The sequence below is a fragment of the Aythya fuligula genome, chromosome 2 (assembly GCF_009819795.1).
Source record: "Aythya fuligula isolate bAytFul2 chromosome 2, bAytFul2.pri, whole genome shotgun sequence".
NCBI lineage: Eukaryota > Metazoa > Chordata > Aves > Anseriformes > Anatidae > Aythya > Aythya fuligula.
In genome coordinates, this window is record NC_045560.1 from 117,565,541 (window position 1) to 117,578,294 (window position 12,754).

General features: G+C 39.6%; 1 protein-coding gene across 3 annotated transcripts in view; it reads left to right on the forward strand.

The window, feature by feature from the left end:
• The first annotated feature begins 505 nt into the window (after window positions 1–505).
• The window catches only part of SS18 (SS18 subunit of BAF chromatin remodeling complex), a 38,674-nt gene continuing 26,425 nt past the window's right edge, over window positions 506–12,754 (forward strand). For all 3 annotated transcript variants that reach the window (XM_032181662.1, XM_032181664.1, XM_032181665.1), the window contains exons 1-3: window positions 506–596; window positions 1,175–1,251; window positions 2,427–2,511. In XM_032181662.1, the coding sequence (XP_032037553.1) occupies window positions 528–596; window positions 1,175–1,251; window positions 2,427–2,511 (231 nt within the window). In that variant the 5' untranslated portion in view covers window positions 506–527. The remainder of the gene's footprint in view (window positions 597–1,174; window positions 1,252–2,426; window positions 2,512–12,754) is intronic.

Genomic DNA, 12,754 nt, shown 5'->3' on the forward strand with positions numbered 1-12,754 from the left:
GGAGCGGGCTCTGCGCTTCCCCGCCCCCTCCCCCCTCGCCCCGCCCCTCACCTCCCCCCGCCCCGCCCCTCTCCCCGTCGCGGGCTGCCCGGGCGCGACCAAGTGCCGCGAAGGGCGGAGGGGGGAGCAGCGCGGCCCTTGTAACATCAGCCCCGCAGAGCACCCATCCCCCCTCCCCCCTCCCCCCCCCGCTGGCTGTACCACTTCGCCGCCCGTCCGGCGCTAGGGAGACTTGGGACGGAACGTACCATTAGCACACGGGGTGGAAGGGGTGTCCGGGCAGGCGGCGTGACAAATAGCGGTGTCAATCAAACAGCGCACCGCCATCCCAGCCTCCCACTCCTTTATAAAGTATCTCTGAAATGACTTCGGCTCCTTCGCTCCCCTCCTCCCTGCTCCAAAGCGCGAGAAAACCCCCTCTCCTTTCCTCCCCCCCCCGGCGGGCTGGCGATGGTGCGTCCCGCCGTGTCGGGGCGCCTTAAGGGGCGGGGGCGGGCGGGGGCCGTGCTGCCAGCGGCGCCGCCGCCATGTCGGTGGCCTTCGCGGCCCCCCGGCAGCGGGGCAAGGGCGAGATCACGCCGGCCGCCATACAGAAGGTGGGCGGGGGGGGAATGGGGCCCACGGCGGGGTTATGGGGCCGGTTTGGGCGGCTGGTGGCTGGGTGCGAGCCCGCGGGGGGCTGCGGAGGCCTCGGGCCCGCTGCGCGGGGAGGGTGCGCGGCTGAGGGGGCGGGATCGGGCCCTGCCAACGGCCGTTTCGGGGCCTCTGGGGACCGGGTTTAGTTCACGGCTGTGCCCTGTGGAAGGGGGGGAATAAACTCGGGGTGTGCGCTTTTAAGTATGTTTCTTGGCAGAGGTTAAGTGAAGAAACTGAAAAACTGCTTGTAGATCAAGCACAGGTGGCTGAATGGGGAACTACACAAACATAACCATAACAGTGGCTTAAAACCTTTAAACTTCAGTCTCTAACTTCAATCACTTCAATTTCTAAAGCTAAGAGGGAAGGCTAACAGTGTTCTATAACTAACTGGTGAAATTAGAGCTTTCTGCAATGCTAACTTTTCTTAAAGGAAAAAAAAAACAACAAACCTCTAAGGATAGGAGCAAGACCCAAATTTATTTTCAGTATCCCCTAAACAAACCTAAACTTAATTCACGCTTCTTTATCGTTTCAGATGTTGGATGAGAATAACCACCTTATTCAGTGCATAATGGACTATCAGAACAAAGGAAAGACATCTGAATGCTCGCAGTAAGATACTGGTCCAAATCCTGTGGACAGGATAAATTTTCATCCAGATCACAGTTGTTGATTTGTTTAGCTCGCATTGAAGGAAAACTGCTGGGAGGAATAGCAGAGTATTGCTGCAGATACTGCACTTTGGTTTTTTTTTGTTTTTTTTTTTTTGCTGTATAGCTATTGCTTTTGTCAATTAAATGTTGCAAATTGATTACTGCAAGTTGGTAGTATGATGATGCTAATAAAAATGGGGTTGTATAACTGAGATAATCTCCTGTATCATAATTAAGCTTTGGGAAGGAGGGACTCCTGCCTAAGAACAAACAAGATCTATCCTAAAAGTCTGGCTTGCTAAAGTATCCCCTGCAGATCTGTTGCCTACTGGGCTTTCTGGGGAGTGATCAGGGAGACAGCTGCGGAAGGAGGGAATTATTTTCCCATTACTTGGACAAATATTCCATCATGTGATGACAGTGGAGTACCACAGTATGGCTCTTGAGGCCCTTCTGAAGAGAACTGGTAGTCTGGGGGGAAGATGGGGTCGTACATCAGTGTTTTGGCTTTATGGGAATGCTTTTGTTTATACGAGTAGGGTGTAGCACAGTTACTATATTAAGCTGCATGCAAGCGTGTAGCTACATATTTGTACTCTGTTCCTGCGACTGTGGGCTGGATGTTGAGACTCTGGAATGTCGTTCTGTTGCAAAAAAATAAAAATCCCCCAGCAAACTTCCAAAGTTCAGGGTCCTGATGGAACGTTTGCACTGTTCTTGGTTGTGATTCATATTAAAGTGATACCTTGCATCTGGGGACGTAGCAAAAGCAGCTCCCTTTCCCTAGTGTTTCTGATAGAAATGACACCAAACAGCCACGCTTACTCTAGATGTCTCCTGGTGACTTGGTTTGAGGCAGGAAGTGAAACAGTTGAGAGCAGCATCGCCATGTTTTAGACTTGCACTACCAAGATAGGAGCTGTAGAGAACAGGCACAGATGTCACAGAAGATCTGGGAAAGGTGGGGCAACAGAGAAGCGTGGGACAAAGGTGTAGGATTCCTGGTAATGGTACCCTTGTCTCTTTAATTTTACTTTACATAAGTAGCTTTCTTGACATGCATGGAGTTGAAGTAAATGAGGTAACATTGTCTTGTGACTTAATGTCTTTTTTTCCTGTTGTTCTCTGTGGTAGGTACCAGCAGATGCTGCACACAAACTTGGTTTACCTAGCCACTATAGCTGACTCCAACCAGAACATGCAGTCTCTACTACCAGCAGTAAGTATGGAATGGTGTAAAACTGAGGGAAGAGATTTTATTTGGGCTACTGGGGTGGGTAAGAAGGTATTTAAGGTACTATACAGTGAATACAAGCTGCAGTGTCTCTTTGTGCTATGTTTAGAGTCTGATGTTCTCACTGCTTCGGTCAAGCTCACAATCTGACCGGTTTAGCTGAAGACTGATATTCTGGGATGCAGCATGCAAAGGCTAGCTAATAAGTTAAGCCAGACAACCTGTGTGTACTGCATTTTCTCACCTGAGTTTTCCTTGTGCGTCTCATCACCTCACATAACAGTACTGTTTTTTTCCCTTGCTACTGTAGGGAAAGGTTGGGAGTTCAGGGGATTTTCCACTTTTTTTTTCTGGAATATCATCCATTCTTCCGCCTCTATGGAGCGAGGTGGTTGGATAAATGTCTGCTTTGCAGGATTTTAGGGATGTCTTAAATGTTTTGCTTCTCTCCTTTATCTGAAAGTGACCTTTGTGGTAGATAGTGATGTGTAAGAAATAAGGTCATGCAGACTCATTCTGAGAAACTGCATAGCTTTACAAATGAAACATTTGTTGGATTTGCCTTTTGTTTAATTGATAGTTTCTCTGAATTGGTATTTCTGAACTTGTATTTCGTATCATACCACCAATTTTTACTTCTTTTCCCCTCCTTTCCATTCCATATGGAATGGTAAGGAAAGATACAACAAACATGAAAATAGCTTGCTGTCTTTTTGTATGTGTTAATCAGAAAGCTTGGGGAGTTCATTGTGAGTAACACGAGTAAGTTCTTTGTTTTTTTGGTAATAAGACTTTTCTTGAATTAATATAGTCTTGATTCATTTCTGTAATATGAAGCTAAAAAGAATGTCTATAAAACAGCCATTCCTAGATACTAGTTCTCACCAACTGAAATTGAATTACTTTTTCTTTGGTCTCTGGAGGAGTGTTCTCCAGTCATTGCTACTAGCAAAGAATCTTTTCAAGTTGGTACCTAGAGGACTATAGAAACCAGTGCTTCATTACGTCCAACCTGTTGTGCCTGCAGAGGCTTCTCTTTTTATAAATCCAAGCTTGTAGCTGTGGGGGAAGGGAAAGAAACCTTTAAGAGGGTTGTGCATTACTCAGCTAATGTTTTTTTGGAGGCTTAATTCATATCCTGGTTCTGATGACAACTGGAAATGAATTTGACCTTATTGTAGTCCCTGGTGCACAGCCCTGTTCTCACTGTTGAATGTGGTGACATTCTTTTAAGAAAAAAATGAAGATAGGGCTGGGAAAGACTCTTGCAGATCAGGACTGAAGTACACTTCTGATATTGCATTTGAAGTGTAGTCTGTAGTAGTGACAAAATTAGCTTTTCCTTCTTTGGATTACCGTGTGGGGGATAGAAAGGCAGCTTCCAAGTTTTTCTTCTACGATAAAATACAAAATGAGATTTCAGTGTTCAGCCTTACTGAAATGTAAAGGCAGTGACCTACCAAGTCAAATCTTTGAAGATCTGCCTGAGATGTGGTAATTTCATCAGTTAAGCATGACTTTTAGCTGAGGCATTTGGAAAATCATTCTTTATGGTAGCTATCTTCCCAACGCATTTTAGCCAGGGAAATTTGGGAACATGCAAGCTACAGCTTTTTTGAATGTAAAACTTGTTCAGACTTCATTTGTTATCCACTTCAGACCTGAGGAAGCTTAAACTGACTTGGAAGTCACTTGGCATGTGCTTCTCTGCCAGCTGTTGAACAGTCTTACTAAATTCAAGGGTTGTGGCAGGCAGCAATGCAATGTGGAGTAAGATGCTGGGTGTGTAAAAACCTATGTTTTTTTAATAGAATATATAAACTTTATGTGGAAAGCTACTGCAATGGTAGTAACAGTGTAGTGAACCAACTGTGTTGTGCAGAGAAATGCTTTGATGAAGGGCTTAGAGGTGAGGAAGAGGTGAAACTAAGCATTGCAGGCTGTGGTTGAAGAGATCTAGAAAGACTTGAAGCTCCAACAAAGTTCTTGTTGTCTTTGTATGCACAGTAGATGTTGAATATTATATTTACTCATGATAAGAGGCCTTCTTCACATCAGAAGACAAAGGAAATGTTCATCTCCTTGAGCTGACCAGTCTATTTGTTGAGTTGACCAGGGCTATTTTGTCCTGTCTTCTGAACAGGATGGGAGCAGTGGCTAAGTCTGCAGTTGATGCAGCTTTTGGTGCCTCTGAATGAGTTACGACGGTTCTTTTCTTGGACAGCAGTGGAAAGTCTATTTACTGTCATGGTATAGGGTCAGCTTCCCAAAAAGGGTTTGTGTAATCGAGAAACTGAACACATGTTTCACTTCCATTTGTCTGCTTTTAAGGAAGGCAACAGCAAAATACCAGTTTTCTTGAAGTGTAGAGAACAAAGATGCAGTTAAAAGGTGGTTACTGGGACTTCCAAGACCAACCCCCCAAAAACAGCGGTGTGCACAGAAGCAGTATGCACACAGTGTGTGTTCCTAACTACGTGGTGTCTCAAACTGCAAAGCAGGCATCTTGTCCTTCCCAACTTTTAATTCTTATGCTTTCTTGAGACAATGCTTTAGTGACATTAAAAACTATCGCTAACTATTGAATGAAAACAGCCTTATCTCCTCAGGCCTTCTCTCTTCCCCATGCTGCTTCTTTTTACCAAGTATTTATAAGAAAACAACTCATGGCTGTCACGTTTCTGGAAGAAATAGAAGGAAGTTCTTGTACTGCACTTGAATGTGTTCTTTTTGGCATATTTATAATGGGCAAATATGGAAGTTTGCAGGAATTATGTGATAGGAAAGGTTTTTTCTTTTTAAACACAGAAAAACTTAATTCTTCAGACTTGCTCATGCAATGCTGCTTGCCTTCTGCCAGTATGTGGAGCAATTGATTTCAGTGTGTATTTCAAGAATGATGAAGATAAAGGGTTATGATGATTATTCACTTCTGTAACATACTATCTTCACTATCTTATAAAAAGTGCTAGTTTATTCCACCAGCAAGGTAAATTCTGTATGTGAAGTGACTTGTAAGAAAATTCACTGAGTTGCAAAAAAAAAAAATATGCCTTCATTAAACATCTCATTAATTTTTTAATAACCTTTCCAATATTACTAAATTGAAGACATTGAAGTGACTTTTCTTGAGAATTTTCTCTCAGAAGTGAATCCTTTTTATAGGACTAGTCATCCCTTCTGTATTCTTCACAATCTAGTCTCAGTCTTGTCACAGGCTGTCATTATAGTTACAAAACACATTATACAGTGATGATGGATGTTTATAAAAACAAACGTCAATAAAATGAAATATTGGTTACTTCCAAAGAACCTGATTCAAGAGGTAACAATCATTACAACATCTTAAAAGTACTTCAGTACTTTTCAAATGGGTACTGTTCCCTCTGTGCTTCTAATGTACTTGTGACATGATTAGCTTATAGGAAAAATTGTCTTAGGAACTGAAGAACATGCTTTACTTCCAGTCCTTCATTCTGAATATAAAATTGTTTAAAATATGCTAATTGAAAAAAAGCACCCAGGAAATCCAACTGTGACTGATGTTCAATAACTTAAAATTTACAAATTCCTCATTCTTACCAAGAATGGGGGATCCTAAATTAATGAAGTTCATGTCCGAGTGCATGCTAAGTGCTTGGTAAAGTCTGGTCTCTGTGACACCACACTAGAAAATCTATTAGTGGTATCTTCTTTCCTAATGATCACAGTTGGCACTGGTCTTTGAACCTCTGGCTTAATTCTTTATGTAGTGAGGAGTAGGGTAAGTGTTGATAACATTATTTTTTGAAACAGATGCAGAAAGCACTATGGTATATTGTTCTGGATTAGCCTTTCAGAACACAAGTCCATGCCAAACTCAAGTTCAAGTGTAAATTGAACTAATAACAAATGGCATAAAAAATGTTGAATGTTTCCTGCCATAAGGCAAGTGAGCTATTAGTCAGAAGTGGAATGTGAATTTTGAAGAATAATTGCTCTAATTAAAGGTTTGATAAACAGTTCTCAAAAACTAATTTCTAGAACACTTTTTGAAAGGCAAACACTCCATAGGAGGTGATGACAGGAGCATGAAACTAGCTAATGTTCCTGAGAAAAGGAGGAATAGTGTTGGCGTTCATAACCATCATGTTATGCAGGTACACTCCAAGGAGGATTTCTTCCACTGTCAGCAATTGTACTCTTTTAAAAAAAAAAAAAAAATTTAGATACTTTTCAATGGAGTTTCATGTTAGAGAAACTTTAACAAAAGAGCAATTTTCCAGCTGCTCTTTGAATGAGGCAAGTGGAGCAACTCTGGGATAGGGAAAAGAAATTAAGCTTTGTGTTTCTGTACTGTTACTAGGAATTCTCAAGCTGGTGTAAATCCTTATTTGATAAAAGGTAACTTATTTGTGTCTGCAGTCTCAGCAAAGAATATAGTTTCTTCCATTATTTCTTCTTTAAATTCTTTTTTCATTCTACTTTATTTGCTGTTTTGTGCACCCAAGTCAGAAGGGGTAAGGCTCCAACAGTAATAATGTCTCTAGTAGACAGTTTTAGGCCATCTTTGTTGCTAAGGAATGAGAAATTAAGGAACATTTAGGTTCCTTTTGTAGTACTACAGTTCTAATAATTTAGCATTAACATTGAGTATCTCAGTCTAAACACTTCACAATGAAATGGTGAAGAAGATTTTTTTTCTTAAGGTTTTACGGTTCTATTAGAGATGAGATGTAATTACTTCCATTAGACTAGTTCCTAGTTAGGACTAATAACCAGTCCTAAAATCAATGCATCATTGTGGAGCTGTGTAAGTCCTTTCAGAGGTATAGCGTGTCTGTATCAATTAATCCTTTGCTCTATGGATCTACTGTACCTGTTTCCTTTGCTTGAGGCTTTGAGTGCTATTTGAGTTGACCTCTGGATGAACACTGATTTCTACGTAAGATGAACGTGGAGGCAATGTGGTTATGGCGTATTAACCAAATGAACTAGTTTTACAAATAACTAGTCAGATTTTCTTTATTTACTTGCTTTAAGCAGAGCATGGAAGGCATCTGTCATGACAGAACTGAGAAACTTCGCTTTATTAGAAGGATAGGAGATCTTGTAGAACTGTTAATGTGGTGTTTTTTTTTTTTTTCCTAGGAAAACTTAAGGGCAAAATAACTAAATTGCCTATAATATAGGGTTTGTGAGTTGCTACTTACCTAGTCTTTTGCTGAGTCTCTTCAACATCACTAGTACATACGTTGCTTTGTACCTTTTGGGGCTAGTAGAGTCATTCTGCTTTAGCAAAAGGGAATTAAATATGATGCATTTTTAAAAAAATTTCAGACTGTGGACCCTCGGGTTACCCATGTGTGTTGTAATCTGGTAATAAAAATTGCTTTTCCAGGTTGATTGTTTTGCTCTGGAGAGGCTTTTAAATGTTGGAAAGAAGTCTGGCTGTTTGACAAATTTCCTGTTCCCTGTCCCTGGTTAAGCTGATATAACCAGTGCTGTTCTCTCATCAGCTGTGGTTCTGCTGTTTGCTGTTTTAGTGTTTCTGTGTGATGAACCCATCTGGAGAATCAGTCCAGGTTAATTACAAGGGAAGGTGGATATTCTCCATCTGGGTTAGTTCAGATTAACTGCAGGGCTGTGTTGGTAAGACTGAAAGGGAGATGATGAGCAGCTGCAGGGATCTGCTTAAGCCAGAACTTCGACTAAAAGAAATTCTTACCAGAGCATGGGGTTGAAGATGTTACCATGTAAGGGGTGAGTTCAGACAGTGTGCTACTGCAGGTGAAATAGGAGAATCACTCCAACTTCTGAGAGCTGCTGTGCCTATATTGCTAATCAAGTGTCCACATGGGGAGCTAGTGCACTGTGCGCAAGAAACTATGTTGCCTGCTAACTTCTGAAGCTGTTTCAGAAATCACTAAAAGCTAACAGCCAATTTCATTAAGGATTATGCTCCAAAATGTAATTCTCCTGTACTTGAAGATGTGATTTGCCTCTCTCCAGTAGTGTCTGTACAGTATGTGTCTGTTTCAGCCCTAGACAGTTTGCTGAGGGTGGTACCAGGCACTCTGGTAGCATCAATGTTGTTGTATGGACACCAGTCCTTCTGGCTGCACCATTTTGCTGTTGCCCCAATCCTTGTGCCTTAATTGTGTTTGCTGAAGGTCTTCTGCCTGGAATAGAGGTAGAATTCTTCTCCAGGGTTATTGAATGCAAGCAAAACTTGTAAATATTGGACCAGATATTAAAGCATCTTAAAAGCCAAAGAGGCAGGGTGTAAATGGCTGTGGAACAGGAAGTTCCTGCTTTTGAAGATAGATACGAACTGTGTTTTATGGAGCTGTGAAGTACCTTTAATTTGCCTAGTTTCTATAGCTGAGGGTTCCCCAAGCTAATGCCTACAGTTAACTTATTCCTAGCCTCTCACATCAAAATCTGAATTTGTACCAGATCATTTAACTTGATTTAAATAATTTCTAGTTGTATTGGGAGTTAAGAATTGTGTGATGACTTCAAGTAAGAGAAGAGCTATTGCTATGGAGGCATTAAGTAATTTAGGGTTAAATTTTTCTGTTACTTAAAATGATGTTAAGGAATATTTGTACAGTGAGATATTTTTGTGAAGCCATTTGTACAGTTTGAAACAACTAAAGATTGCAGTTTCTTCTTTGAGTAAAATGCTTAATTACTATGTCACAAAATACTGTAACATTTTGTTCAAATATCAAGTCAAGAATTTTTCTGGTTATTGGAGGTAGTGATGTAAATCAAGACTGAGGAACTGGCTGTTAAATTACAATTCCTTACTGCTGCTGTCACAACTCATACTTCTGATAATGGTAGCACAAATTACATTTGTAATTAACAGTGGTACATTAATTAGTAGAGGCCATTGTAAATATTTTCCACATATAAATTCCCTCTCTCCAAGTATTACTGAGAGGTGATTCATTTTTTTTTTCATTTTTAGTGGTGGTTCATTTTTTCATTTAAGATGTTCTCAGTACAAGGTACCCTGCACCTGATAAAGAAGAGTCACAGCCCAATTACGTGTATCCTGGTGATTTCAAATCTCAGAAATGTATCCCTTTATGATCTTATTTCCCACTCCGACACCTCAGGAAGTGCTCTGCAGGTGCCATCACTGTCTGTCAACAAGGTACTGTTCTCTGAGACTGGGACAGGTGCTGTGATATTAGCAATGTGATATTCACAGGGCACGGTATCTCTTGGGATGGGATATCTTGCTTTGTAGAACAGGGTATTTGAGGACTGAAAATAAAGATGACTGATTAAATTCTGAGTTAGGGCTTCTCTTAGATTAGAAAGCTTTTATGCTTGCACTGCATGTAGTTCTTAATTGCTATTCTAAGACAATTTCAAGAAAATTGTGTTTGTGGTAGTGTACTTTCAGTATTTTGTTAGATGTATTGATTAGTGATACTTTTTTTTAGTGTGCTGAACACTATTTCTTGTATTTTACATTTTTACTGCTTTAGGAATGTTGACTACTGAATTGGTATTCGGCATCAGTTGATATAACAATAAATTTTCCATAAACAAATCTTTCAACCTGCTATTGATGGTAAGAGAAATCTGATAATTTGACAGAGGGCAGGGAAGAAATGATAGATAAAAGTTCCAGATGTACCATTCCACTATAATAGATTTTTATTGTTTGCTGTTGTGCATTTGATCTATTCTATAGTTTATTCTTAAAAGTTTATGCTTTCAAATAACTTTTGGGATTTGTACGATTTCGCTGAAAGTTGTCAGTTAAAAATGTTTATTTTTCTTGTCTCAGTTTTTATTAATTTATAATTGCAGGCAAATTTAATTCTTTATCTAGTTTAGCTTACCAGAATTAGGCAGAATAGTTCTTTGTTTTTCATGCTCTGATAAATTTTAAATGCTTGTAGCAATAAATTATATTTGGTATGTTTGGGGAAGTAAGCCAGAAAGTAGTGTTTAACAAGTTAAGCGATGTCTGACACTACCTTACTTGTAATTCTTTGATTTTTTCTTGTAGTAAAATTTCAAATTTTCTACTAAATAACTGGAATAAAATTAGTAGAGATCTTAACTTGCTTTCTGTCACTTAGCCAGCAAAATAAGAAGTGGCCTTTCCTCTGGTTCTGTCAACCCACCTACAAGCGGATGTAATCTCATCCGAATGATGGAGATTAGGATTCATGTTGGGTCACTTTGCTTTCACAAACTGTGCGGGTTTTCTTTTTTATTTTTTAACTTCTTAAAAAAAATATTTGGCTTTTGAATATTACGTGGTCATTTTGGACTTCAAAAGGTCTTCATTGTGCCTAGTGCATATTACCTGGGATAATCAATTTCCTCAACTTCTGTAAAGAACAAAAAAGGCTAAATGACCCAAGGTTATACTCCTTTAATTAAAGGTGATTTAAAAGAAGTTTATTACCTCTAGAAGAGTGGAATAACTGATAGAAATAGGGAAATTGCCATTTTAAAATATTTTTCCTTGTTTTCTTCTGGGTGTAGCCAGTAGAAAAATGCTCTGGCAGAATTTCACTGGGGAATAATTATATCTGCAGCAGACACTTCTTTTTAATTACTACTGGGTAGTGATTGGTTTATGACCCTGACATAAAGGCTTATATCATGCTTAAAAATATTCTATATAATCTAACTCTGTTTCTATTGCATATATGTATGTGTAATTATCTCCAAATCCTATTTAAACCTTGCTCTCATGTCCTGTGTTGATGAATTCCTCAGGTTTATGTGATTTATGTGGTGTCTTATATGTTTAATGTTATTCCTCAATTTATTGACTGTTCTCCTGGGGTTTTCTTTGTTGTTAAAGCATAAATTGGATGATCTACTTTTTCTGTGGATCATACATTAAATTGTATTTCTGTCATATCCTTTTACGTTCATTTCCTCTCTGTTTAAAAAAAAATTGTCCTTTTTGACTTGTTTTGTGTAAAAGGCATTCAGTCTTTAATCACTAGTTGCCTGTCTTTGGAGTCCTTCTGCTTTTATAGTATTTTTTTTGTGATTGCTTTCCCCAAACCAAACATGTACCACAGTCACCAATACCATGGCGTTTTGTTCCTTGTGTTGTGTGCCTCACTGTTGTTATATCAAGTGCTGCAGACTGGCAGCTTGGAGAACAGGGTTCGCAATCTGAGAGCTCTGTGATTCCCAGAATCAATCCTGCTACTTAAAAGGGTACAGGGTTTGCTACCTCCTGGTTTTCTTATGGGATAGTTTATATTAATGAAAGATTACATTTATTAGCAGCTTGGACCTTTTTCTTAACATTATTTTCAATGCTCTCAAATGGGTTCACACAGGTCTTTGTCCCTTTCTGTATGTAGAAACTTCTTTTGCTAAATTATCTGGTAGTACCTTTTTGGGTGCTTTAATTACTCCTACTCCCAGTTCCCTGTGGTTTGAAGCCTTTTGCGGGGTTTTGCACCTATTGGGATTTTAAAAATCCTCAGTGGTGGTGTTTTTTTTTTCCCCCTTGTCCTTGAATGTTCTCTGAACACTTTCTTATCCCTGCAGCATCTGTCTTAGTATTTAACAATAGCTGACTTCAAGTTAGAATAGATTTCAGAGTTGGAATATATAGTTTTGTCTCAAACAAGCTTTGGAGTTTTTTAGTCCATCTTTCTATGCATAAGGGCATGCATGTGTCCGTGCAGTGGCATTTGCAGAATAAAACCCAACTATTAGGTAATTTTTTTTAGGACTTCACAGTATTTTTCAGTATCAACATGTTGTATGAACATCAGATTTAATTGAGATTTATAGTTGGAATCTAAGAAGTTCATCTTAGTTTTGACAAGTGCTAACAGGACTTGCTAGCATTCAGCTGGAATGCTTTTTTGGTTTTCATCTGTTTCCTAGTACTGGGTTGTTGTTATTCCCTGAGCTCCAGCTCCTCATGCAGAACCACCAAGTATTGGTTTTCCTTGTATGCCAAAAAATACTTCCTAAATAAAATCTAAAATGTGTGTGTTCTCATTTGTTTCTCTGTACGTTGGTTTTAGATAATTGGTAGATGGAAAGGTAGGACGATAGCGGACTTTAAAAGGTGAAGGAAAGGAAAACTTAGCTCATGTGGCCTTACTCATCCCTTCTGCTGCTCACTAGTGGAGGAAGATGAAGCAAAACAGAGCTGCATTTCACTCACTGTTCACAGCTGCCTTTCACTTCCACCTTCACCTTCTGCTTCTATTATAGGTTGAGGAAGAAG